Genomic DNA, 24,238 nt, shown 5'->3' with positions numbered 1-24,238 from the left:
CTAATAGCCCCAAATTGGCAACAACCCAAATGTCCATTTCTGGCAAATGGGCAGATAAAATGCCATCTATCTGTACAGCAATAAAAAGAAATGGAATACTGCTATAATTTGAATGCACACTGAAGACATTCTGCTAAATGAAAGAAACTCAACACAAAAGGCCACATATTATGTAGTTCTGTTTTTATGAAATGTCAGAAAAGGTAAATGTATAGAAATAGAAAGCAAATTAGTGGTTGCTTGAAGCAAGGGTGGGAATTGACTTCCTTGGCGTGGAAGGATCATTTGGGGACAATGGGAATGTTCTCCAACTACACTGTGTGTGGTTGCACAACTCTGAGTTTATTAAAAGTTGTTGAGGGGTGTGCTCAGAGCAGGGGGCCTGAAGAAATGGCCCCTCTGTTTACAACACACCCAACAGGAATCTGGGTTCATTGTGACAAGGGGCACAAAACCTGTGGCCTTCCTATGAACAAATACCCTACATGTGTCAAAAAATAAAATAAAGGTTGTTGAATTGTACCTAACCTAGTGAATTTTATGGCATATAAATTATCCCTCAGTAAAGCTATTTAAAATAAAATGGTGTACAGTAATCACGACAGCATAGTATTGGGGAAATGGGGAAAGAATAGACAAATAAATGAAAGGAACAGAACAGAGATGCCAGAAATATACCCAACTGATTTTTGACAAAGGTGTGAAGGCAATTCAATGGGGAAAAGATAGTTTCTTCCACAAATGGTGCTGGTGCAACTGGACATCCTCATGCAAAAGACAAAAATGTAGACACAAACCTTAGGCTTTTCACAAATGTTAACTCAGAATGGACTGTAGCCCTAAGTGTAAAATGCAAAACTGTAAAACTTCTAGAAGATAACATAGAAAATCTAGATGACCTTGGGTTTGGCACTGTAGTTTTATTTATTATTATTTTTAAAGATTTTATTTATTTATTCAGGAGAGACACAGAGAGAGAGACAGAGACAGAGACACAGGCAGAGGGAGAAGCAGGCTCCATGCAGGGAGCCCGATGTGGGACTCGATCCCGGGACTCCAGGACCATGCCCTGGGCCGAAGGCAGGTGCAAAATCACTAAGCCACCCAGGAATCCCCAAGCAGTGTGGTTTCAGATACCATACCAAAATTGTTGTTCATGCCAGAAAAAACTGATAGTTTAGACAGTATTAAAACTAAAAACTGGGATGCCTGGGTGGCTCAGCGGTTGAGCATCTGCCTTCAGCCCGGGGCATGAACCTGGAGTCCCAGGATCCAGTCCCACATTGGGCTCCCCACAGAGAGCCTGCTTCTTTCTCCCTCTGCCTATGTCTCTGCCTCTCTCTTTCTCTGTGTCTCTCATGAATAAATAAATAAATCTTTAAAAAAACAAAACTAAAAACTTTCATTCTGTGAAAGGCACTGTTGAGAGAATGAAGACAAGTCATAGACTGGAAGGAAATATTTGCAGATATGTGATGAATGACCAGTATCCAAAATATACAAAGAACTCGTAAAACTCAACAATAAGAAAACAAACAGCCCTGTTGAAAAAAGGGCCAACGATCTGAGCAGACACTTCACCAAAGGAAGTATACTGATGGAAAATAAGCATCGGGGGATCCCTGGGTGGCTCAGCAGTTTAGCTCCTGCCTTCAGCCCAGGATGTTATCCTGGAGACCTGGGATCGAGTCCCACATCAGGTTCCCTGCATGGAGCCTGCTTCTCCCTCTGCCTGTGTCTCTGCCTCTCTCTCTCTGTGTCTCTCATGAATAAATAAATCTTAAAAAAAAAAAAAAAGCATTGTATGTCTTTAGGGATTACAACAACAGGGATACACTACCATACACCTATTAGAATGACTAAACTCAGGGTGCCTGGATGGCTAAGTCATGTAAGCATCTGTCTTCAGCTCAGGTCATGACCTTGGGGTCCTGGGATAGAGCCCTGAGTTGGGCTCCATGCTCAGTGGGGAGTCTGCTTCTCCCTCTTCCTTTCCCCCTCCTCTACTCCCGCTTGTGCTCTATCTCAAATAAATAAATAAATAAATAAATAAATAAATAAATAAATAAATAAAATCTTTTTTTTTTTTTTTTTTTTAAAAGAATGACTAAAATCCAAAAAACTGATTAACACGAAATGCTGACAAGGATGCTGAGCAACAGTAAGTCTCATTCCTTGCTGATGAGAATGCAAAATGGTTAACAGCCACTCTGGAAGACAGTTTGGCAGTGTCTTACAAAGCTAACTATAATATTGTTTCAAAGCTATTTGTTCTTTTTTTAAAGATTTCATTCATTCATTCATTCATTCATTCATTCATTCATTCATGAGAGACACACAGAGAGAAGCAGAGACACAGGCAGAGGGAGAAGCAGGCTCCATGCAGGGAGCCAGATGCGGGACTTGATCCTGGATCCCGGATCGTGCCCTGAGCTGAAGGCAGATAGATGCTCAACCGCTGAGCCACCCAGGTGTCCTGCTATTTGTAAACAAAGTATATTTATTTAGCTATTTATTACAGAGTCTCACTCATATTTAAGCATTTCAGTTGAAGGCTATGTTCACACAATAACCTGCCCATGAATGTTTATAGCAGCTTTATTCATGATTGCCAAAACTTGGAATCAATTGCCTTTCAATGGATTAATGAGTAAATGGGATATTATGTAGAAACAAAAAGAAGTGATCATGATCAGTCCACAAAAAGGTGTGCAGGGACCTTAAATGCTACGTGAAAGAAGTGAAAGAAGCCAGTCTGAAAAGGCTGGTACTGAAAACGCTGTGTGCTGCAGGATTACAAGTGTGTGACACTCTGGACAGGGCAAGACGGTAAAGACAGTGAAAAGATGAGTGGTGGGGCCAGGGGCTCAGGAGGAGGAAGGTAGGGATGAATTAGAGGGGCATGGGATGTTTTTAGGGCAGCAAATCTGTACAGTGCTGTAACGGTAGACATGACCTTATGAATTTGTTAAAACTTGTGAACGACAGAACACAGTGAACCCTGATGCAGTTTTAACTGTAGACTTTGGTATTAATAAAAAAAATTAAATAAGAACAAAAAAACCCATCATGATGAAATATTGACAAAATGTTTTGCTTGTTATATGCCAATGTTACCTCAATAACAGCTGTCAAAAAAATAAATAAAATAAAATATAAAATAATAAATAAAATAAAATAAAATAAAAATAAAATAAAACCTTCGAGCCATACCTTCTGCGATGGACTCATAATCTGTGAGCTCCCAGGCACGCTGCCTGCCGTTGCTGGCTCCTTGTGAACAGAAGTGATTTCTCCTCCTTTCTGTTTGGTACAGCTGTCTCTCGTGGATTTTTGCAGCCTGGAGGGACAAGCACTGTTTGATAAGAGCAGCTTGGAAGAGGCCATTCTCAAAATGATGGCACATGAAACTGTGGGTCATTTGCTGATGTGTCTGGCGCCCTGTCTGGAGTGGCATCCGCTCTGAGAGTTAGCAACCAAGTGGATGACTATTGTTTGGAAGGCCAAAGACTTGAGTTCAGATTCCTGTTGTGTCATGGGCTGGCTGCATGACTCGCCAGGTTTGGGGCGAGTCACTTGCGTTACTGTGGCTGATCTCAGCTTCTTGGTCTGTAAAATGAGTGGGTTCTCTGGGGGCATTTCTCTGGCTTCTTCCAGTTCCAGACCCCATTTCTGTCAGTATCAAACCCTATCCTGCGCCATTGCCTGGAGTGGAATGAGTGTCCCATGTGTGTATATATGTGTCCCAGGGCACTCACGGCAGCAGAGGCCCTCCTGTGTGGAGGCACCAGCCCCCCTCCCTGCAGTGTGCCCTCTCTCTACCAGGTTGTGAGTGGAGCCCCGGGGCCTGCTGCTCCCTGCTGGTTGCCCAGAGCAGACCTACAGGTTGGTGGTCATTCAGGCACCAGCTGCTCCTCCCAACACTGGTTGTTTTGTTTTGTTTCGTTTTTTAGCCCTTTGTGCTTTCATACATCCCGGCCCTGAGCTCTCTCTTGGCAAGGAGGATCTCCATCTCCAAAGAAATGCCCACAAAGCAGTTCTGGTATTTTCTTAGCCCATAACTGATCTCTGGTCTGTGGTGCTATGGTGACTGCAAAACTCTGAAGCTCCGGAGATACTAGGAAGATTTTCCTAGTAACTGAGACTCCCAAGATCGTTTAATATCATGTTTATGTTCAATCAGTTAAGTGGACCTTTTGGGATAGAAGATATTCCTTAGCTAGTATTGTGCTGTGAGCCTAGCTTTGCTTTACTCCAAGGACCTTGCAATGTCCTTGGATGAGAAGCTCTGTGACATCTGAATGGGATCATGGTATAGTACCTGATCAGATTCTCCACCTGGATACTAACGTCAAATGTTCTCAGTGAGGGAGGGTAGAAGGCAGAGCATTTGCTTCTTTGGACAGTTGGTGCCATCCTCGTGCCATCTTCTGGCCCTCTAGAGTGATGTTGAAAAACTAAGCTCCACGAAAAACAACTCAACCAGGTTTTGTATTTTTTTTTTTTTTTTAAGGACTTTGTTTAGAGAAGTTGCCTGTTTCCTCTTCTACCAGTAACCTCCACGTGGACCGGGAACAGGATGTCATCACCTGTTATGAGAAAGCAGGGGACATTGCTCTCCTCTACCTCCAAGAGATAGAAAGGGTAAGTGAGGACCGTGTGTTCGTTCCAGTTGATAATTTTTAAAAATTTCCAGTCCGACTCTAGAGAACTGTGCTCATCCTCTGGAAAACCTTCAGCACATCTGCCTCTGGATGCAAAGCTTTACTTATGTTCTTCAGTGCAAAGGAGCTGGTGGTGATTGTAGCACCTCGGGAAAAGCGTTTGGGAAGCGTTTTAACATCCCCAGAGCAGAAATGACAGTGCGCCCCGGAGCTGGTTAGTCATTCACGTTCTCCTGTGCAAAGTAGGTTGAGCTCCATTTGTACTTGTCTGGACAATATGCCAACATGATGTGCATCTGGGGTTTGGGAGGCTTTACCTCAGTAGCTACATGGAAAGGCTGCTGGGGACTCCTGGCTGACCGACTTGGAGCAGGTGTGGATCCCCTGAGATCTTCAGGGAGGGTTTACTGCCAGCAGTCAGCAGTCACCTGTGGTGGAACCAGCAGCTGACAAGGGGGCCACCGGAGCAGGAGGCCCTGAGTTCACACCCTTGGGCAGAGGAGGTTAGAGGCCCCATCAGGCACACCAGCCAGGTTTGCACAACTTGTCCATTTGGAAGGATCGCTGGCTTTTGGCTTTGCTCTTTACTGTTCCTTCATGCTCTGCCTCAATTTCACCATCTATAAAAGGAGCATAATAGCTTCTACTTCATTTCTGGTAGGGACTGTAAAAGATCCTGTAAATAAAGGGATTTTTTCCCGCATCCTGTCCCGATGCAGAAATATACTGGATTCTTCGTAAATGTCACTTACTTTTGCTGATAACAATGGGCTCCAGCCATCTCTGCCCATGGCAGAGTTTCCTGGCATTCGAACCAAGGCTTGACATTAATATTTTCCCCTTCACACCCAGAGATGTGTTCTGTGAGGTTATTTAAAATGACTAGAAATCCCGTGAAACTGAAAATGACTCGTGTGGTTTCCCATCAATTTTTGGATGCTCTCTGTCCCTAAGGATCAGAATGGGGGAGGCTGCCGAAGTCTGGTTAGCTTTGTTTTGCTGTAAGTGTACAGACGGAAGTGATTTTGTTTTCGTAAGTCTTCCAGCGTGCTGATGTGTGTGACGAGGATCAGAGTTTCTGTGTAACGGGCCAGGAGTGCAGATGAGAGCCACAGAGAAGACTAGGGAGGAATAATGGGACTAGCTTTGGACCTGGGTGGCACCAGCATGGGTTATAAATCACGGGTCGTGACAGCTAGGAATTCAGGAAGATACCTGACCATCTTGCCAAAATGTCCTATCGGAAGGCTTCTATGAGAAAGGGAAGTTTTGGTTATTCATAATTTATGGTATGATCTTTAGAAAAATGATCACGCAGCCTGCTTTCAGAATCCACATTGTCTTCACTGTGTGCGTCTTTGGTGGCCAGCACTTGAAAGTGGAGACGTCTGCTTAGCGCAGCCAACCTGTTGTCGCTGCACCCACAGCCCTTGCCATGTAGGGACCCTTGCTTTGTACCTTACTGTCCACCAGTTGTCCAGCCCTGTCATCTTGGCATCTCCTGGCTGGCAGAGAGGAGGTGCATCTGTTACACGGGTCTTTAATGACTTGGGGATTGGCAGGCCTGGGTGTACTTGCCATTGTGCTCACATAGAGCCACCTATTCACTGTTGGTTCTTTGGTCAGACTGTTATATCACGGCATTTTAAAAAATGCTATAATCACAGCATTTAAAAAAATTTTATTTATTTATTTGAGAGAGAGAGAGTGTGTGAGGAGGAGGGGCAGAAGGAGAGGGAGAGAATCTCAAGCACACTTCACGCTGAACATGGAGCCCAACATGGGGCTCGATCCTGCTGCCCTGAGATCACAACCTGAGACAAAGCCAAGGGTTGGACGCTTAACTGACTGTGCCACCCAGGTGCCCCTAATCATAGGACTTAAAAGAGATTTTTGCATGCGTTTTTGGGGAGACAAGGGTCAGAGGATATCAGATTGGAAGATGAAACAGAGGCCCAGACAGAGAGGATGCACAGAAGTCAGGGCTGAAGCTAGGACTAGAACTCTGCCGACACTCATTTCAGGGCTCACTCATGTCATTACCTTGAACCCTGCACACAGGCACACGCTGTGTCATTCCTCATACCCTTACCTGCACGAAGGGCTCAGTAAGTGTTCAGCCAAGCCAGCCATAGTGCTGGGTAGCGTGGGGAAGCTGCCTCAGCTTGGGGTGCAATCTTAGCAGTCAAAGGTGATGTTCACCTTTCTGGCTCTGATTTTCCAGCATGACTTTTCCTTTATGGGAAGCCGCTTGAGGCCTCAGCAAGCTGGGATATTAGTACCAGGAGAGACTGAGCGAACCAAATGCCTGTTTGACTGTAGTAAGTGCTCAAGAAACCATTTGTGGATTGATGGGAAGTCTAGGGGGAAAGCGGTCTTCCTTAAGTGACTGCGGAGAATGGTGGATGTTCAAGGTCTTTAAAGGGCAAGGTGGGGGTGCTATGCAGAAGATACCTGCCTGGACTTTTTTTTTTTTTTTTTTTAATTTTGAACTTAAATAGACTTTTAAGAATTATGCTAAATTGAAAACAGAAATGTTAGGGAAATAGAATCTGAATCTGTTGGGGAAATCTGAATAGAATCTGTTAGGGAAATAGGCAGGCTGGGACAAGCCTAGCTAAATAGTGCTTTGTTTTTCTGGGTCTATAGGCCTTGACTGTAGAAAGCCCCACACGCTCTGTTCCTGTTTTGGTTCTGCTGAGCACAGGCCATGGGTTTCAGTGGTTTCCCTCCATTTCCCAGCTATTCCATAGTGAAGAAAATTCTGTTGGCCAGGACCTTTTGACATTTTACTTATAAGTGTTGGTTCTTAACTTCATTCACTAGCAAGAAAAAATTGGGGAAGAACTTTTGGGGACAGATTGGGGTGTCATGGTCAATATCTTTTCATGATCTGAAGCCCCCAAATCATGTATCTGAGGCAGCCAGATTCTCTGAATAGGGGAAGTGTTTGATGGGCAATAACTCTTCAGGAGGCAGGCGGCCATGGCTGCCCCTCGAGGCAGCTAACTTGAGCTGTGAGATGGAACAGAGCACAGTGGTAAAGTGATGGTCAGTGCTGGGATCCTGGATTTGCCACCTCTGAGCTGTGGGACTTTGGGCAAGTTACTCAACCTCTCTGTGCCACCCCAGGATCCTCATATGTAACATAGCTATAAGGCTATGGTGAGGGAAAGTGGGTTAACTCAGTACTTCCTAGTGTGTGATTAGCAACAGTTATATGGTCTGTATCTGTGTCACCTGGCAGTATACTCTTTACTAATCTTAGAAGATTTCAGATCAATAAAAATCTGGAATACTCTAAACATGCTGTTTTATTAAAAATGTCAAATAAGTTTTTATAAAGATTTTATTTATTTATTTGAGAGAGAGAGAGTGAGTGAGAGAAGGCACAAGTAGGGGGGAGAGGAAGAGGGAGAAACAGACCCCCAGCTGAGCAGGAAGCCTGACCTAGGACTTGATCCAAGACCCTGGGATCATGACCAGAGCCAAAGGCAGACTTTGACCAACGGAGCCACTTCACGCACCCAGAATGTTAAATAATTTCTAACAGAATATTTATGGAGTAATTTTTCTCAGGAGGACTTGGTTCTCCCTTTCCTGTACAGAAGATAATGGGGACAGCAGCTTGCCCTGGAGTCCTGGTATCATATCTAGGTTCTGGACTTGTGTTTGCCTCTGACTGTTGGGCCTTGGTCCATTCGTGTGTTTCTGTGTGCTTCAGCTTTCCATTTTCATGTTGGGGCTCACACCACCTGATTTGTCTGGAACTAAAGAGCCAGCGAGCCACCAGGGTTCCTCACGTGGCATGGGACATTTCCACATGTCCTTGTCCCCCCAACCCCTTGTCCAAAGGTGGAGGCAGGGCCAAAGAAAACTGAATACACAAAAGCAGGGCGATGAAATATTTGTTTAGTGCTGTCCTTGTTATATTAGGGTTATGGGAGTCACCTAATTTTCTCTGATAGTTTGTTCTCTGAAGGGGAATAAGAGATACTTCTAAAATTGTGCATATACCATGATTTAATCAAAAAATTGAATTAGAACAGATAGAATTAGAAATGACAGAGGCTGTCCTTGATTTGTTTATCTTCAGATGGTGGCAGTGTGCCAACAGTAAATAAAGTTACCTGCCCCACGAGGAGCTTCTTGTGGTGCCATGATAGGAATAAAGATGACTTCACTTTTGAATATCATAATATGAGCCCTGCTTTTGGCAAATGAAATCATCCTGTCTCTGTCCTTTGCAGGCATCAGCCAACCAGCTGGTTAGGGCTTTCTTGAGCAGACGCCGTGCCAGGGTGGAACTTTACCTTCTGCCGACAGTTCACTTCTTCACACCCTATTTTAGAAAAGAAGTTAATGCTAAGTTGTGGGATCCCCGCAGACTTTTTATGGGCGGCCTTAGCGCTCAGGTTTTGAGGAGACACAGCTGGTCCCCGTGTGTTGCTGGACGCCCCCCGGAATTCCTCTGTGGCCATCAGAGAGGGGCTCCCTGGTCAGCAAGGCCGGGCCCTGCCTGTGTTACCTCCTCACTAGAGGACAAGCTTGCAGTCACAGGGCCGAGGTGCTGGACACCTAGGTGGACTAGATGATGTCTCAGGAGAAGGACTCAGTGCTGCCCATGGGAGAGGCAGGGTGTGACTCTGGGAGTCCACACAGCCATGCTTTTAGCTGTAAAATGGAAGACAAAAAAAAAAAAAAAATTCTTCCTTCTCATCCCCTCTCCCTTCCTTCTCATCCCCCCTCCCTTCCCCAGCTCCCCACTGGAGCCAGAGCAGCAGGGAACTGTTCATTCTTCCCAAGCTGCTTCCTTAAAACATCAGGAGACTGCCCAGCCAGCCACTAAATGTGCTCTGACCCAGGCCTGCCGTCTGCCGACTGCACGCACTTAAAAGCTGAGTTAGAAAAGTCTGGAAGCCAGAGAAGAACAGTAGCTTATTTTAATTTTCGCACATTCTCGTTCAGTCTTGGCCCTCGTACCATTACGGCGTTATGGAGCTCTGTGTCCGTGTTCTTTCACTCACCATCATGTCAGAAGCCTGCCGTGTTTTCATGGAGAGGTGGCTGGCCTCTGCTGGTTGGGACCCCCCGCTGGGCTCCCTGCGGGTGGCGCCCTCCTGGCCTGCCTTGTTTCCCAAGGGTGGGTTCCCACACCTGGACATATTTTTGACATCCCCATTAACTACATATTATGTCTCATTTGCTTTCCGCAAGGCCTCCTGACATCTCCTCCCTTTGGCAGTTCGGGAGGATAGTGGTTGCTTTGTGCTCCCGACGGGGTTGCTATCCTGCCGAAGTCATTTTTGCTGGGCTGCCAGGTGGAATGGTCCCTTGCTTGAGGTTTGAGTTTGCAGTTCTTTGTCAGTCAGGTTGAAGTTTTTCCCATCTATTCGCTTATGGGTTATGTTTCACTTCTTTTTTGGATTACAGCATAATAGAGCTAGAATTCACATCCCATCTCATTCACCCATTTAAAGTATACAATTCAGTACTTTTTAATATATTTAGAGTCATGAAACTATCACCAGTATTTAACTCTGGACCATTTTTGTTGCCCCAAAAAGAAACCCTGTACCTACTAGCACTCACTCCCCATTTACCCCTGATCTCCCCTAGTCTGAATGGGTTTGTATATTCTAGACATTTCATACAAATAAAATCCCACAAATGTGGTCTTTTATGGCTGGCTTCTTTGGCACGTGCCAGGGCTTCATTTCTTTTTACTGACAAATAATATGCCATTTTATGGATGTACTGCACTGGGTTTATCCATTCATCATTTATCATTTATCATTTATCATTTGGGTTGCTTCTACTTTTGGGCCATTATAGTAATGCTTCTACGAATGTTCGCATACCTGATTCTGTGTGGGCAATGTTTTCATTTTTTCTTGGGTATATACCTAGGAGTGGAATTGCTGGGTCATATGGTAACTTTATGTTTAACCTAATTATATCCCTTTTGTTTCTGTGTATACTTTCTGTCCAGTTTTTGGGTGAAATCTTTTTCTGATAATTTGAATAAAGCCTATATCACAAATATGTTAACCCTTTAATCATATTTGCTCTAAATATTTTCTCAGTAAATTTCCATTTTTAAGTTGCTCATAAATTTAAAAATCTGTATATAGTTGAATCTGATTTTCTTCAGTCACATTTATTTCATTGTTTTAAAGCTGAAATATTGGGATAAGCTCCCTCTAGTATTTAAAAATTTTTCAGTCCTTTTTCATATTTTCAAAAACAACTTTTAATTTCCAAATGTTCTCAGGATTTATTTTGTTGTGTGATATTAGATATGACTCTAATGTTTTTCTCAAATTTTGCTACCACTTTAAGGTGATCTTATCTCTATTTTTTCATATTTGCTGTTATATATTTCAAGTCATTCAATAAAATTTTAGATACAACAGTAATTTCTGGCTTTTGTATTTTGTTCTGCTAATCTTATATCACACCAGTATGACATCATTCAATAACTACTTTATCATGGGTTTTAACATCTGAAAGGATTGTTAACTACATATTACTCCTATTTTTCAGAATATCCCTTATTCTTTTCTGATGATACTTCTAGGTCAATTTTAGAATAATTTTGTTGAGTTCTAGAAAAATCCTGTTAGGATTGGTTGGATTTTTATGAACCCTATATATAATTCGGAGAATTCTATTTAGTCTTCACTCATCCATGACCATGATATCTCTTGCCATTTTACAATACTTTGTTTCAGAGATTTTAGTAGGTCTATTTTATTCCCACATCTTTTCTGTTTGTATTGCTTTGTGAATAGGATCGTTATTTTTTTTTCATATATTTTCCCATATAGCAATGCTTTTGAATTTTTTAATCCGCTTACACAAATATTGAGTGCTTTCTATGTTCTACAGTGTGCTTAACACCGGGAGCACTGTAGTCAATAAGCCTCAGAGCCTGTCCTTAGGAAACGTATGATCTCATGAGGACCCAAGTCCATAGCCAGTGTGGGCAGTGCTTTGGCGGGAACCTCTCAGAGGATTCTGTAAGCCCAGAGAAGGGTCTTGGGGGACCAGCGTGCTAGTGCAGGGATGGCTTCTAAAAGAGAGGACCCTTGAACTGAATTTTGAATTTCTCTCGTACCCTATCTCCAGGTTTTTTTCCCCTATCTCCAGGTTTTCTAAACAATATTAAAAAATAAAAGTGGTAGAAAATGTCATTATTTTGTTCCTACTTGAAGGTAACTCTTTAATATATCTCCATTAAGGATTATAATGTTTATATGCTCACTAAGTTTCCCACTTACAATTCATAACAATAGTGTCAGGTATATATTACTATCCCCATTACACAGATGAGGATAGTGAAAGTCTGAGAGATTGAAAGAATTGTCTTAAGTCCACAAGTAGTGAGGAGTATTAGAACCTGACCTTGAACCTGGGTCTTTTTATTTTTTATTATTTTTTTTAATTTTAGAGAGAGAGAGAAAGAGAGCATGAGTGGAGTGAGGGGACAGAGGGAGAGGGAGAATCCTAAGTAGACTCCATGCTGAGCATGGAGCCTGATGCAGGGCTCGATCCCAGGACCCTGAGATCATGACCTGAGCCAAAATCAAGAGTCAGATGCTTAACTGACTGAGCCACCCAGATGCCCCTAAACCTGGGAGTTTTGACCTAAAGTCTTTGACCTCTGCCTCCTTGCTATCATGCTTCCTTAGTCATTAAGTGTATGCTATTGCCAAAGCAGGCTGCACTTGTTAAGGATGCTTGTTGGCAGTCCTCTTGCAGGGAAGTGTTTATCCTCAGAACAAGTGGCTTCGCCACTGCCAAACAATACTCCTGCCCAGGCCCATGTGTTAGAGATGTGAAGAAGGGATGAAATCCAAGGTGCTTAGACTGAAGGGTAAACCCTGAGCCGAGCTATTCTGTCTCCCTCCCCCCTTGTGTCTTTCCCATTCTTCCCATTTGTAACCTAAACCCTCATCCTAGGAGCTCTGACTTCTAGTCTTTTGGACTTTGTTTTGCAAGTAAACGAAGACTGATGGGACAAGGGGAAGGAGCTGGACTACAGAGTCTGGGGGACCTGAGTTTTCAGCACCAACTCTAACACTTGCCAGCCATGCAATTTGGGCAACCCACACAGTGGAACAAAGCCTCGCTTCCTTCTATAGTGAAGAGGGGGTAGTAGTGTGTATCTCTTTTTGGGGAGGAGTAAATGAGAGAGCCTGTGTACCTACATAGTACCTAGTGCACAGTAGGTTACTATCTTACTGCTTTTTTTCTGCATTTCTGATTGGTCTTGCAAATTCACTCATTCATTCATTATGTATTTCATTCATTTATTATATATATTCAATGCTTACCCTGTACCAAACACTGCCGTAGACACTGAACATATTAGTAAATGAAATAGATGTGGCCTGACTTTGTGTAAGTTTCTGCACCACAGAGGGAGACAGCCAATAATCAAGTAAAAAAATATACTAATAAGTGCAGTGAAGGATTAGGATAGGCTGCTTGCTGTGAGAGGGAATAACAGAGGCAGGCCTACATGATGTTAGGTAGCCAGAGAAGGCCTTCCAACAAGGTGATAATCAAGGTGATGCCTGAAGGGTGAGGAAGATCACAAGGGCAACATGACCCAGACTGTGTTATAGAAAGTGATTCAGGCTGCTTGTAGAAAGTGGGAAAGAAAAGGAGCAGGAGGTGACATGGAGACTCTATTTAGGAGGCTATTGTGGAAATCTTATAAGAAGTGATTACCTTCCATGAAGGTAATGGTTGTAGAAATAGAATAGATTACAGACATACTTGAGAAATAATTAGGAGGGATGTGGTAATAAATTTGAGAGTGTTAGGGTATCAAGCCTTGCTACAACCCCTCTTCCTTTCCCCGCCCCAGTGTCTGATTTGGGCAGCTGGGTGGATGATGTTATTTATTAAGATAACTAGAGATTTATATTTTAGGGTTAATCTGGACTTCTAGGAGCTTTAATCATGCTCAGAGTTTTCCTGGAAGTGGAAGTTAGGTGGTTCTTGTCCCAGAAGGCATTCTGGGAGTTAGGAGGGAGGTGCCCAAAAAGGACCCCCTGAGGATGAACTTCATCCCTGAGCTCCAGCTATATAGACTCTTTCTGAGACTGAAGCTGGACCAGGAAAATCCAAGAATTTCCCCCTCACCACCAACCATGTAACAAACACAGTACCAACTAATGCATAATGGCAGAATGCCATGGGGAAAGGGCCATGAAATTGGAGGGAAATCCCCTCTGTAGTGCAAGCCTACAAGGACTGCTGAAAATAGGATGGAACAGAAACACTGAGAAAAACACTCTGTCATCCCAGGTCCCACAGTAAGCACAAGTTGGTAGCCCACTGCTTGAGGAATTTGAAGTCTGTGGTGCATTGAAGGTATCTCTAGAAACAACAAAACCCAGCCCAACTTCAACTACTGACTAGATTGACTCAAGTTCCCCACATTTGTTGCCTTATAGATGAAAAAGAGTGCCCATTTTCAGGTATAAATATTTACCTCAGTCTATTTCTCCACACACAATCTTCAACATTGAATTTAAAAATATGAGATATACACAAATACACACAGAAACAGGAATAAGCAAACTATTGTAAAGAACAGTAAACAGAACCAAACTTAAAAATGACCAAGGTGTTGGAACTATCAGATAGGAACTTAAAAATGTCAATGAATAATATGTCAGAGGATATTGTGGAAAAGGCATACAACATACATAAAAAGATGGGAATTGCAACAGAGAGATGGAAACTATGAAAATATAAAATTGAAATCCTAGAAATAATAAAATATAAGATATGAAGAAAATTTTTTAAAAGATTTTATTTTAGGGGCACCTGGATGACTCAGTCAATTAAGTGTCCCACTTTTGGTTTTGGCTGAGGTCTTGATCTTATGGGTCTTGGGGTTAACCCCATGTCAGGACCACACTCAGCGGGGAGTCTGCTTGAAGATTCTCTTCTTCTGCCCCTTGCCCCACTCATACACATTCTCTCTCTCTCTCTCTCTTTCAAATAAGTAAGTAAATCTTTAAAAAAAAAAAAAGATGTTATTTTTAAGTAATCTCTACCCTCAATATGGGACTCAAACTTACAACCCTGAGATCAAGAGTCACATTGTTCCCCAGGTGCCCTGAGATAAAGGAAGTTTTTGATGACATATTAGAATACTGGGCACAGCTAAGAAAAAAATCTTTTAGTTGAAGATAGGTTAATAGAGATGATTCAAATAGAAATACAAAAAGAACAAAAAGAGTGGGGAAAAAATCAAAACAGAGCATCCAAGACATACAGAAAAAATATGTATTTGGTGTCCCAAAAGTAGAGGAGAGAGAAACTGAAGCAAAAGAAAAATTTGAAAACAATTGAGAGTTTTTAAAAATTACTGAAATGCAGCAAACCATATATTCAAGAATCTCAGAACCCTAAGCAGGATAAATAAAAACATACATATAGACATATTATAGGTAAACTATTGAAAATCAAAGAATCTTGAAGGAAGCCAGAGAAGAAGAAACTTTAAAGACAGAAGAATAAAGCTAATAGTTAAAGCAGATTTGTCATTAGAAACAATGCAAGTGAGAAGATATCACAGAGATGCCTTTAAAGTAGTGGATGAAAAATTTCAAAACTCCTCTGAAGAAAAAAGACAAAGATTTTGTTTTTTATAGAACAAACAAAAATTGAAAGAACACATTACCAACAGACCTGTATAACAAGAAATGTTAAAGAAGTTCAAGCAGAAGAAAATACAGATACATACAATGAGAGGAAGATCATCATAAATGGTGACAACGAGCATGCATATAAAAGACTTTTTCTTATTTTTAATTTTTTAAAATTATAATTCATCACCTAAACCAACAATGCTAACAACATATTATGGATTATATAACATAGAAGTAAAATGTGTGACTACCATAACACAAAAGTTTAGGGAAGAAATGTAAGTATACTATTATATGGTGTTTATAATATTTATAAATTGATGTAATATTATTTGAACATACACTGTGATAAGCTAAAGAGCTATGTTGCATACTGTTGGGGGGCAGAGAGGAAAAAAAGAGCAGATGGACAGATAGACAAACATAATTAACTGTCATTAGTGAAAATGAAATGGAATCATCAATACAAAAAAAGAAGAATGAGAGAGAAAAAAGGAACAAAGAACAGATGGGATGATTAAAAAAAAAAAAAAAGAGGGATCCCTGGGTGGCGCAGCGGTTTAGCGCCTACCTTTGGCCCAGGGCGCGATCCTAGAGACCCGGGATCGAATCCCACGTTGGGCTCCCGGTGCATGGAGCCTGCTTCTCCCTCTGCCTGTGTCTCTGCCTCTCTCTCTGTGTGACTATCATAAATAAATAAAAATTAAAAAAAAAAAAGAAACAGCAAGCAAGACGGTTCCAATCATGTCAATAGTTACATTAAATAACTATTTATTAAATAACCAAATAAATGGTCTGAACAGTTTCAAATTGGATGAAAATGCAAGGCCTAATATATGCTATCTATAAGAAAACCATTTAAAATTAATATATAGGTAGAAAAAATGTAAAATTATATACAATGAAAACAATTCATTAAAACAAAGCCACAGTGACTGTATTACATCAGAAAGTAGAATTTAGAACAAGGAATATTTACGGGAGATAAAGGGAGATGTTATGTAAGAAAAGGATCAATTAACAAGATATAATTCTAAAAGTGTATGTACCTAATGATAGAGCTTCTACAAATCTAAAACAATATAACAATTTATAACTTTAAATGCATGTCTTAGGAAAATATTCAAATCAGTGGTCAAAATTTACAATTCAAGAAACTAGAAAATGAAAAAATTAAAGCCAAAGCAAGCAAAAAGAAGTAAATAATAAAGATCAGAACATTAATCAGTGAAGTAGGAAGATAAACAGAGAAAATCAGTGAAACTAAAAAAGGATTCTTTGGAAAGATCCATAAAGTTTGTAAACTGTTAACAAGATTGAACAAGAATAAAAGAGAGAAGACATAAATTACCAACAACACCCAAGAAGAAGAGACAATTTTATAGATACGTAAACATTAAATGGCTGCGAGGGAAGGGTGCCTGGCTGGCTCAGTTGGTGGAGCAAGTGACTCTCGATTTCTAGGTTGTGAGCTTGAGCCCCATGTGTTGGGTGTAGATATTACTTTAAAAATAAAATCTTTTTTTTTAAAAAGAGATCATAAGGGAAAATTATGACCAACTTTATGCCAGTAAATGTGATCACTTAAAGAAAATGACAGATTCCCTGAAAGACACAAACTATTGAAGTTCAAAAAGGAATAAATAACCCAAATATTCCTGTGTCTATTAAAGAAATTAATTTTGTAGTTAAAAACCTTCCCATAAAGAAAACTACAGGTCAAGTTGACTTCACTGCTAAATTATACCAAATATTAAAGAAATGACAGCACTACTATAAAAACTTCCAGAATACAGAAAAGGAGGAAAATATTCCCTCTTTTTATGAGATTGATATCCCTTATGAATATAGATGCAAATATCCTCAACAAAATACCAGGAAATGGAATCCAAAAACATATAGAAAGGATTATACACCATGACTGAGCACAATTTGTTTCAGGAATGCAAGGTTGACTTAATATTTGAAAATCAATTAATGTAATATATCAGTTGAATAAAATGCAAAACCTACATGATAGTGATAACTTCAGTCGATGTAGAGAAAGCCCATGACAAAATGCAGCACCCTTTCATGATAAAAACATTCAACACACTAGGAATGGAAGTTCCCATCTTCAACCTGATAGAAGGCACCTATGAAAAATCCATATTTAACAACATATATAATGGTGAAAGACGATTTTCCCCCCTAAGATCAGGAGCAAGACAAGGATGTTTGTTCTCACTACCTCTATTCAATATTGTAGTTTATGTTCTAGCCAATGCAATTAGGCAAGATAAAGAAATAAAAGGCATCTAGATTAAAAAGGGAGAAGTAAGTATCTATTTGCAGATGACATTATCTTGTATACAGGAGACCCTAAGTGATTCACACATACACACTCTATTTTAACTAGTAAAGGATTTCAGCAAAGTTATAGAATATAGGGTCAATATCAAAACATCACTCTTGGGGCAGCCCGGGTGGCTCAGTGGTTTAGCGCCGCACTCGGTCCAGGACCTGATCCTGGAGACCTGGGATCGAGTCCCACATCAGGCTCCCTTCATGGAGCCTGCTTCTCCCTCTGCCTGTGTCTTTGCCTGCCTCTCTCTCTCTCTCTCTTTCTCATAAATAAAATATTTTTTAAAAACCACTCTTATTTCTCTACATGAGCAATGAACAATCTGAAAATGAGATTAAGTAAACAATTCCATTTATAATAGCATCAAAAAGATTAAAATATGTGGGGATAATAAAAAAGTGCAAACCTTATACCCTGAAAACTACAAATCAGTGTTGAAAGAAATTAAATAAATGGGAAGACATCCTACTTCTATGGATCAAAAAACTTAATTTGTTAAGATGTATCTGTGTCTATATCATTATTCTCTCTCTCTCTCTACACACACACACACACACACACACACACACACACATGTATAATAAATATAAGATCTGCTTTTATCTTTAGGACAAGTGCCCAGACCTTTAATGACTACCTATAGAAAAACCCCACATTTTTCTGAAATTGAGTGATTCCTTTGGTCACGTTTTAGTTTCTCTTGTTAAGTTTAAGCGAAATTAAATGTAATGGTTCAGATTTAAAACTCGTACATAACAATCTCAATTTTCGTAAAATGATTTTTATCTTTTTTTCCTTGATTCATATGTTTAGAGGTACCTGGATTCTTGTTCAACATATGTTAACTGGCTATTTCTGTGTGGTAGAATTTCCAGACAATTTTAAAAGTTTCCTTCTGTGCTGTGGCGAATTGTTTTTGCTTTAAAGTAATTGTGGTGGGTTTTTGTTTTGTTTTGTTGTTTTTAAAACGATTCTTGAAAGCAAATGAAGGCTAATTTTTTAACGTTTAAGTGTTGGGCCTCCAAGGGGAGATGTCAAGGAAGCCGTTGCACATATGAGTCTAGTGTTCAGAGGGAAAGTCTGTGGCAAAGAGGATGACTCTGGGAGTTGGCAGCATGTGGACGATTTCTGAAGCTTGGAGGAATGGATGAGATCATCTTGAGAGAGACTTACAAGAGACCACACTCGGTGCATGTGCAGCACTGGGAAGATGCCTTAGGGAGGAGCCTATAGTAGAGCCAAAATGACAGTTCGCAGGGGTAGGAGGAACACCTACCCCTCAGCACTTGCAGAGCCAAGTGCTAAGTCGGGAGGGAGCCAGGCAGTTTTGATAAGATGCTGGGATGGAGTTCAAATCCAAGGGTTGCCCACCTGGATTTCATCCCACAACATCTGCTCATTGTGTGCTTTCTTTGCTATTTCCCGAAGCTCGAAAGTTAGAGATCTAGCAATTGCTTCAATGCTGTATGGAGAATAATTGTGAGACCTCTAGAATGCTTGGGCTTTGGCTTACAGCTGGGCCTCTGAAGGGCTTCTGACTTCAGCAAATGTGGGCAGCAGGTTTGGAGAGCACGTGTAGGGTTTTTTAAACGGGCTGCAAGTAGCTTCTGTCTGATAAATGCTTCATTTGACTTGACAGCTTAAAGAGAATGGCCCCTGTAACAAACAATAGATATGTGTTTACCCTTCGCTATGACCGTCCCCCCCCAACTTGAAGATCTTTCTCGTGATCAGTTGGCAGTCTTTCTCGTGGGGCCAAAAATTTAGACCTTTAAAACCTTGTTATCCGTTGACAAAAGATCAAGTTTTGGGAGAGAGGGAGAGAAAGAGAGAGCTCAGGTTGTTTTTCTCCACACTCCCCTTGAGACTCCATTGGTTTTGACTTTGAAGCCTAGAGAGTTCACCCTCCCTGGGGAATTTCAGGGCCAATGCCAATCACAGCGCTTCTCAGCTCAGCTTTCTTCAGAGTTCATCAAGCTTCTGTAGGGCTGGCCCTGCAGTCCGCCCGTCAGTGACCTCTGCCATCATTGGTGGATGATCCTGGGACCTGTGTCCTTCTCACTCAGACTCTGTCCATATCCTGGCATCCAACAGAGCCCCTCCACCTCAATGCTTCTCCTGGCATCCTGCACCCGTCAGCACCCGCCATGCCAGGAGGGCCTCCCGTGCCCCAGCTTGGAGGTGTCATTCTCTTGGCTTTCCTGATCTCTGCACTCATGTCTGCACCAGTCCCTGGGCACCAATGTGGGTGTGAGGAAGCCGATTCGTCAGGTTGGGCAGTGCGTTTAGAGATGCGGTATGAAGGGACTAGGCTTGGATGTGGATCTCATTAGTTTTCCGATTTTCTCCCCTTCTAGGTAATACTTACCAATATTCAAAACAGAAGCCCTAAGCCTGGCCCTGCTCCCCACGATCAAGAACTAGGTTTTTTCCTAGAAACAGGACTTCAGAGAGCTCATGTCCTCTATTTCAAAAATGGGTAAGCCTTCTTCATTTTTTAAATCAGGTTCCTAAAGAAGGAAAATAGCCTGACCACACCGGCTCTGGTTTAGCTGTTGTAACAAAGCAACTTTAAACATGAACTATGGTTGGAATCTTTTTTTTTTTTTTTAATTTGTTTTTAAATAACAAATGTAGGCTCTTTTGTCTCTTCTCCCCCGGCTCTCCCACTTTGCCATGAGGTTTGAAGGTGGGAGAAGGGAGGAAGGAGGGCTCCTTGGTGAGGATGAGTCACAGGCTGGAAGTCCTGGGCCAGCGGGTGTGTAATGGGAGTGTGCCATATGCTGCCCTCCTTGATGTCAGTGGTCCTTACTGCACAGACCAACAACCCCTTTTGTCGGGGGGTGACTTGGAAGTCCCAGCACACTGGTTCAGAGAATTGGGTCTGCCAAACCTCCAACAGTTTGTAGGAAAGTGAGTGTGGCTGTGACGTCACACAGGCACATTTTCCACCCGAGCTGCCTTGGGAAAAGGTGTATGAAAGTTTCATAATGTGAACGTGAGGGATGCTCTCTGACAAATTGGTCATTGCTTTTCCTTTGTGTGTTGCTCTTACAAGAAATGCGATGAATCTGTTCCAAATTTCTTCAGCTGTCCCTTGTTTTGACCTTGTGCTGCAGGATAGACGTGCACGAAGACCCACAGTAGGTATCCGGCCTCTCACCCATAGCTCCTCGCAGGCCTGTTTCCCTCCCACTAGGGACCGTCACGTAGTGCTTTAAACGAGAGAGGGGACACGAGTCCCAGCCTTTGCATAAATGAACAGGGGTTTGCGCCCTCTTCATTTTTAAGAGCGTCAAACCTTGGGGCAGACCTCATGGAAGGGGCATTTCTTCTGCTTGACGACTCAGAGCCACAGGCACCCATCTTTCATTAGTTGTGGGTAAAAGCTTGTTTTCCAAATCCTGCTAAATTGTTGGTGGAGAAGACCTGCTTGGCCCCAGAGGACATTGGTTCAGATCGGCACGACATGCAAAAGGCCGCAGTAATGCCCCAAGGTTTGGACTGGCTAGAGAAGATGCCCTCAAGTTTGATCTCATCTGCCACTGATCAGATCATGTGAGCAGTAGTGCATGTCCTCCACACTGACGCTTTAGTTCTAGCTCCTGTGATGTTATAAATAGAGGGAGAAGAGGGCAAGCAGGGCATCTTTGAGTGACCTGTTTCTTCTCCCTCTTAACAATAAATGGTAGTCATCCCAGAGGAGCCCCAACCTTGCTGTCTCCCCCTCTAACCTGCAAATGTATGTGGTTGACTCCCAGATGCAAGTCCAGAGGCAGGAATGTGCTCCCTCGGAGCTCTTGGGGGCACCAAACCAATGCCTTCTATTGAAAATGCCCCCTGTAGGACTGGTAAAGGTGGGCTGGGTAATTTATTTTCATCCGAGGCCTGTTCATGGAAGAGGAAGAAGCTAGTCCTCTTGGGCTCCAACCTCCTGCCCTGAAATGTTGGCTGGCCCCTGGAATCCAACTAAAAAATAATAATGATGAGAGGTTTGCACTAGATGATGGATTACATGCCAGCAATTGCTTACCGGCTCATTTCTCTTTTCATTTTTTACTCAAGTTCAAGGAGATTCCCACTGATGTAGCCAAAGTGAAGACACTGCTTAACTTGGAAGCCTTTTCTCCTCCTTTCTCGTCCTCTCACTCTCTTCTTTGGGCTCCAAAGGCCAGGGATAGGATTGGCCAGCCACTCCAGACAGTCCTTGCCAACTGCAATGTCCTTTGCAGCAGTCATGAGACATTACTTTGGGGTAGGTGGAGATGAAGGCCAGTTTGGAGACCACAAAATATGAATGAAAGAAGAGGGAGCAGCAGGAGCTTTGGGGCATGTCTGGTGCTGCCAGACGTCTGACTTAGAGCGGTGGGTTTCTCGGGGCTTGAGAGCCACACCCAGGTCATTTGTCAGTGGACGGATGTTCACAGCCAGTATCTCTGTGGAGGGGGCGAGGACACCTAGAGGTGGCTGCTGCCCCTAAGCACCAGTGGCTTCCAACATCCCATTTTTGGATATGTTTGCTCCTTTTTGTTTTTCTACACTTTATTTTTTTTATTATTCTTATTTTTATTTATTTTTTAGAGAGAGAGATAGAGAGAGAGAGAGAGAGAGAGAGAGAATCTTAAGCAGGCTTCATGCCCAGCGTGGAGCCCGACACGGGGCTCAATCTCACAACCCTGAGATCATGACGAGCCGAAACCAAGAGTCGGATGCTTAACCCACTGAGCCATCCATACGCCCCTCTGCACTTTAAAGATATGTACCTGAAAAGATATTGTGGAAAGGGTTTGGCTGATTTGCAAGGATGAGAAAATGGGCTGTAGAAGAGCTTCACAATGGGAGATGGGAATTGATAAAGCACTTTTTCTTTAGAAACGTACTGTGATGTCTTCAGCCTTTTAGTTGTCATCCCAGAGGACTTAATGATTAGTAATTAATCTTATTCTTGTATAATCCTCCCATCTTTTCCAAGAGTGTGTGCCAAGCTAGTGAACTTGAATCTCTCCCAGAAAGAACCTGAGTTCCAGAGCAAGGCTCTTATGTCATCGTCATCAATGGTCACCAGGCTCTGCCCTCAGCACTTCCAGTGCCGCTCCACTCAGGGGAGAGTCCAGCTGTGTGGAGAGGCTGGGGCCGGCCCCTAGCAACGAGGGGGCTGTCATCATCCTGCCCCTCTGGGAGGAGGCACCAGACCCAAGGACGAGATGTTGCTGGGGCAGGTTGGGGTTTTCTCATCACACTTTTCCTCGTGTCTCATCCAGAGCATCCCACAGATTATCTATCTCCTCCCCTGTCCCCTGCCCCCCAGGCCCCTCCTGCGGCCTGTCTCCCCCTGGAGGGAAAGAATGCACGGTGACCTCCCAGCCCCACACAGCCACATCTATTCCATGTCTCGTGCTCCTATCCCTTTGGATGGCAGGAGCAGGCCTGCTAAGGATGAAAGAGACCGTCTTGCTCAGCTCTGCAGAGGGTAAAATGAGAGAGTGTTAGCCTCCGAGGGCCAGGACGCAATCTCCAGGGGTCTTAGAGCGGCCTTGCCCAGGCAGGCACTCAGATGAGGGGCAGCAAGCATGTTGGAGGCAGAGGCTTTGGGTTTGGAACCAGTCCTCCTCACTGGGTCTCAGTTTCTCTATCTGTCAAATGGGTCCAACCCCACCTATGTCACAGAGCTGAGGAGAGGCACAAGTATGAAAATGCACGTGGAAGCCCTTTGTGAAGCGTCAGGCAGGCAGCAGGTGCCACCTTGTCATTTCCAGGGATGATGATGCCAGATAACCTTCTGGCAGGAGGTGGCACCAGGTGAAGGTCAGCCTCCAGCTGAAGTGGAAGTTCACAAAGCAGACATCACCCATTTGATTGCTGAGCCTCACACCACACATTTTTCGGGGAAGGGCATTTGTTATTTATGACTACTGGTTTAGGTGAGCCCTGCTCATGAGGTGTATCAGTTAGCTGGGATGGTGCTCATGACCAGCCGCCTCGATGTGCACCCAAGAAGGGAGATGGGCTGACTGGTCTGACGTGGTTCAAATGGGCATCCACCAGACAGTGTAGCTAGTGGCCCAGAAACGGCCCCAGCCTGGGGGTCCCTTCAACCTTTTTTTTCCCCCTAAGATTTCTAAAAATTTCATTTTTAAGTAATCTCTACACCCAATGTGGGGCTTGAACTCGCAACCCCGAGATCAAGAATCACACATTCCGTCAACTGAGCCAGCCGGGTGCCCCTCGGCCTTCTAAGGAGAAGAGAAATGATACTCCCCACTTGAGTCCTTGTGGCCAGGATTTCCAGGAAGCTTGGGTTTGGGATGCCAGTTATTGACTGTGTGCTGTTTTAAGGATATTTGACCATCTCTTATAAACAAAGGGTAGCGAAGTCAAGTAACTTTGCTTCATGTCAGATGCACTGGCTGACCAAAATGGGTAGTTGGATGGCAGAGAGTGTTTTGCCCTGATTCCAAATTGGTTTTAATTCAGGGAGGGAGGGGGTTAAGCTAAAACAAAAAGGCAAATGCCCAGTGACCCTTGGGAGATGTGCCTGGGGGTTGTATTCTTGC

At 42.9% G+C, this 24,238-nt stretch overlaps 1 protein-coding gene and 1 non-coding gene across 8 annotated transcripts in view; both read left to right on the top strand.

Annotated features, from left to right (window-relative positions):
* The window catches only part of TTC7B (tetratricopeptide repeat domain 7B), a 250,588-nt gene that overhangs the window by 63,839 nt on the left and 162,511 nt on the right, over nucleotides 1–24,238 (top strand). For 6 of the 7 annotated variants that reach the window (XM_072839681.1, XM_072839676.1, XM_072839679.1 and 3 more), the window contains 2 exons: nucleotides 4,514–4,644; nucleotides 20,042–20,163. In XM_072839681.1, coding sequence (XP_072695782.1) covers nucleotides 4,514–4,644; nucleotides 20,042–20,163 — 253 coding nt within the window. Of the gene's footprint in view, nucleotides 1–4,513; nucleotides 4,645–20,041; nucleotides 20,164–24,238 lie in introns of those variants that run through there. The other variant, XM_072839682.1, reaches the window with a different exon arrangement.
* LOC140640789 (small nucleolar RNA SNORA11) lies at nucleotides 360–489 on the top strand. Its single transcript, XR_012037422.1, has one exon. It is a non-coding gene; the product is annotated as a small nucleolar RNA SNORA11 (small nucleolar RNA).

This window comes from Canis lupus, chromosome 9 (assembly GCF_048164855.1).
Source record: "Canis lupus baileyi chromosome 9, mCanLup2.hap1, whole genome shotgun sequence".
Classification (NCBI taxonomy): domain Eukaryota; kingdom Metazoa; phylum Chordata; class Mammalia; order Carnivora; family Canidae; genus Canis; species Canis lupus.
This window is presented reverse-complemented; position numbering and strand designations above follow the sequence as displayed.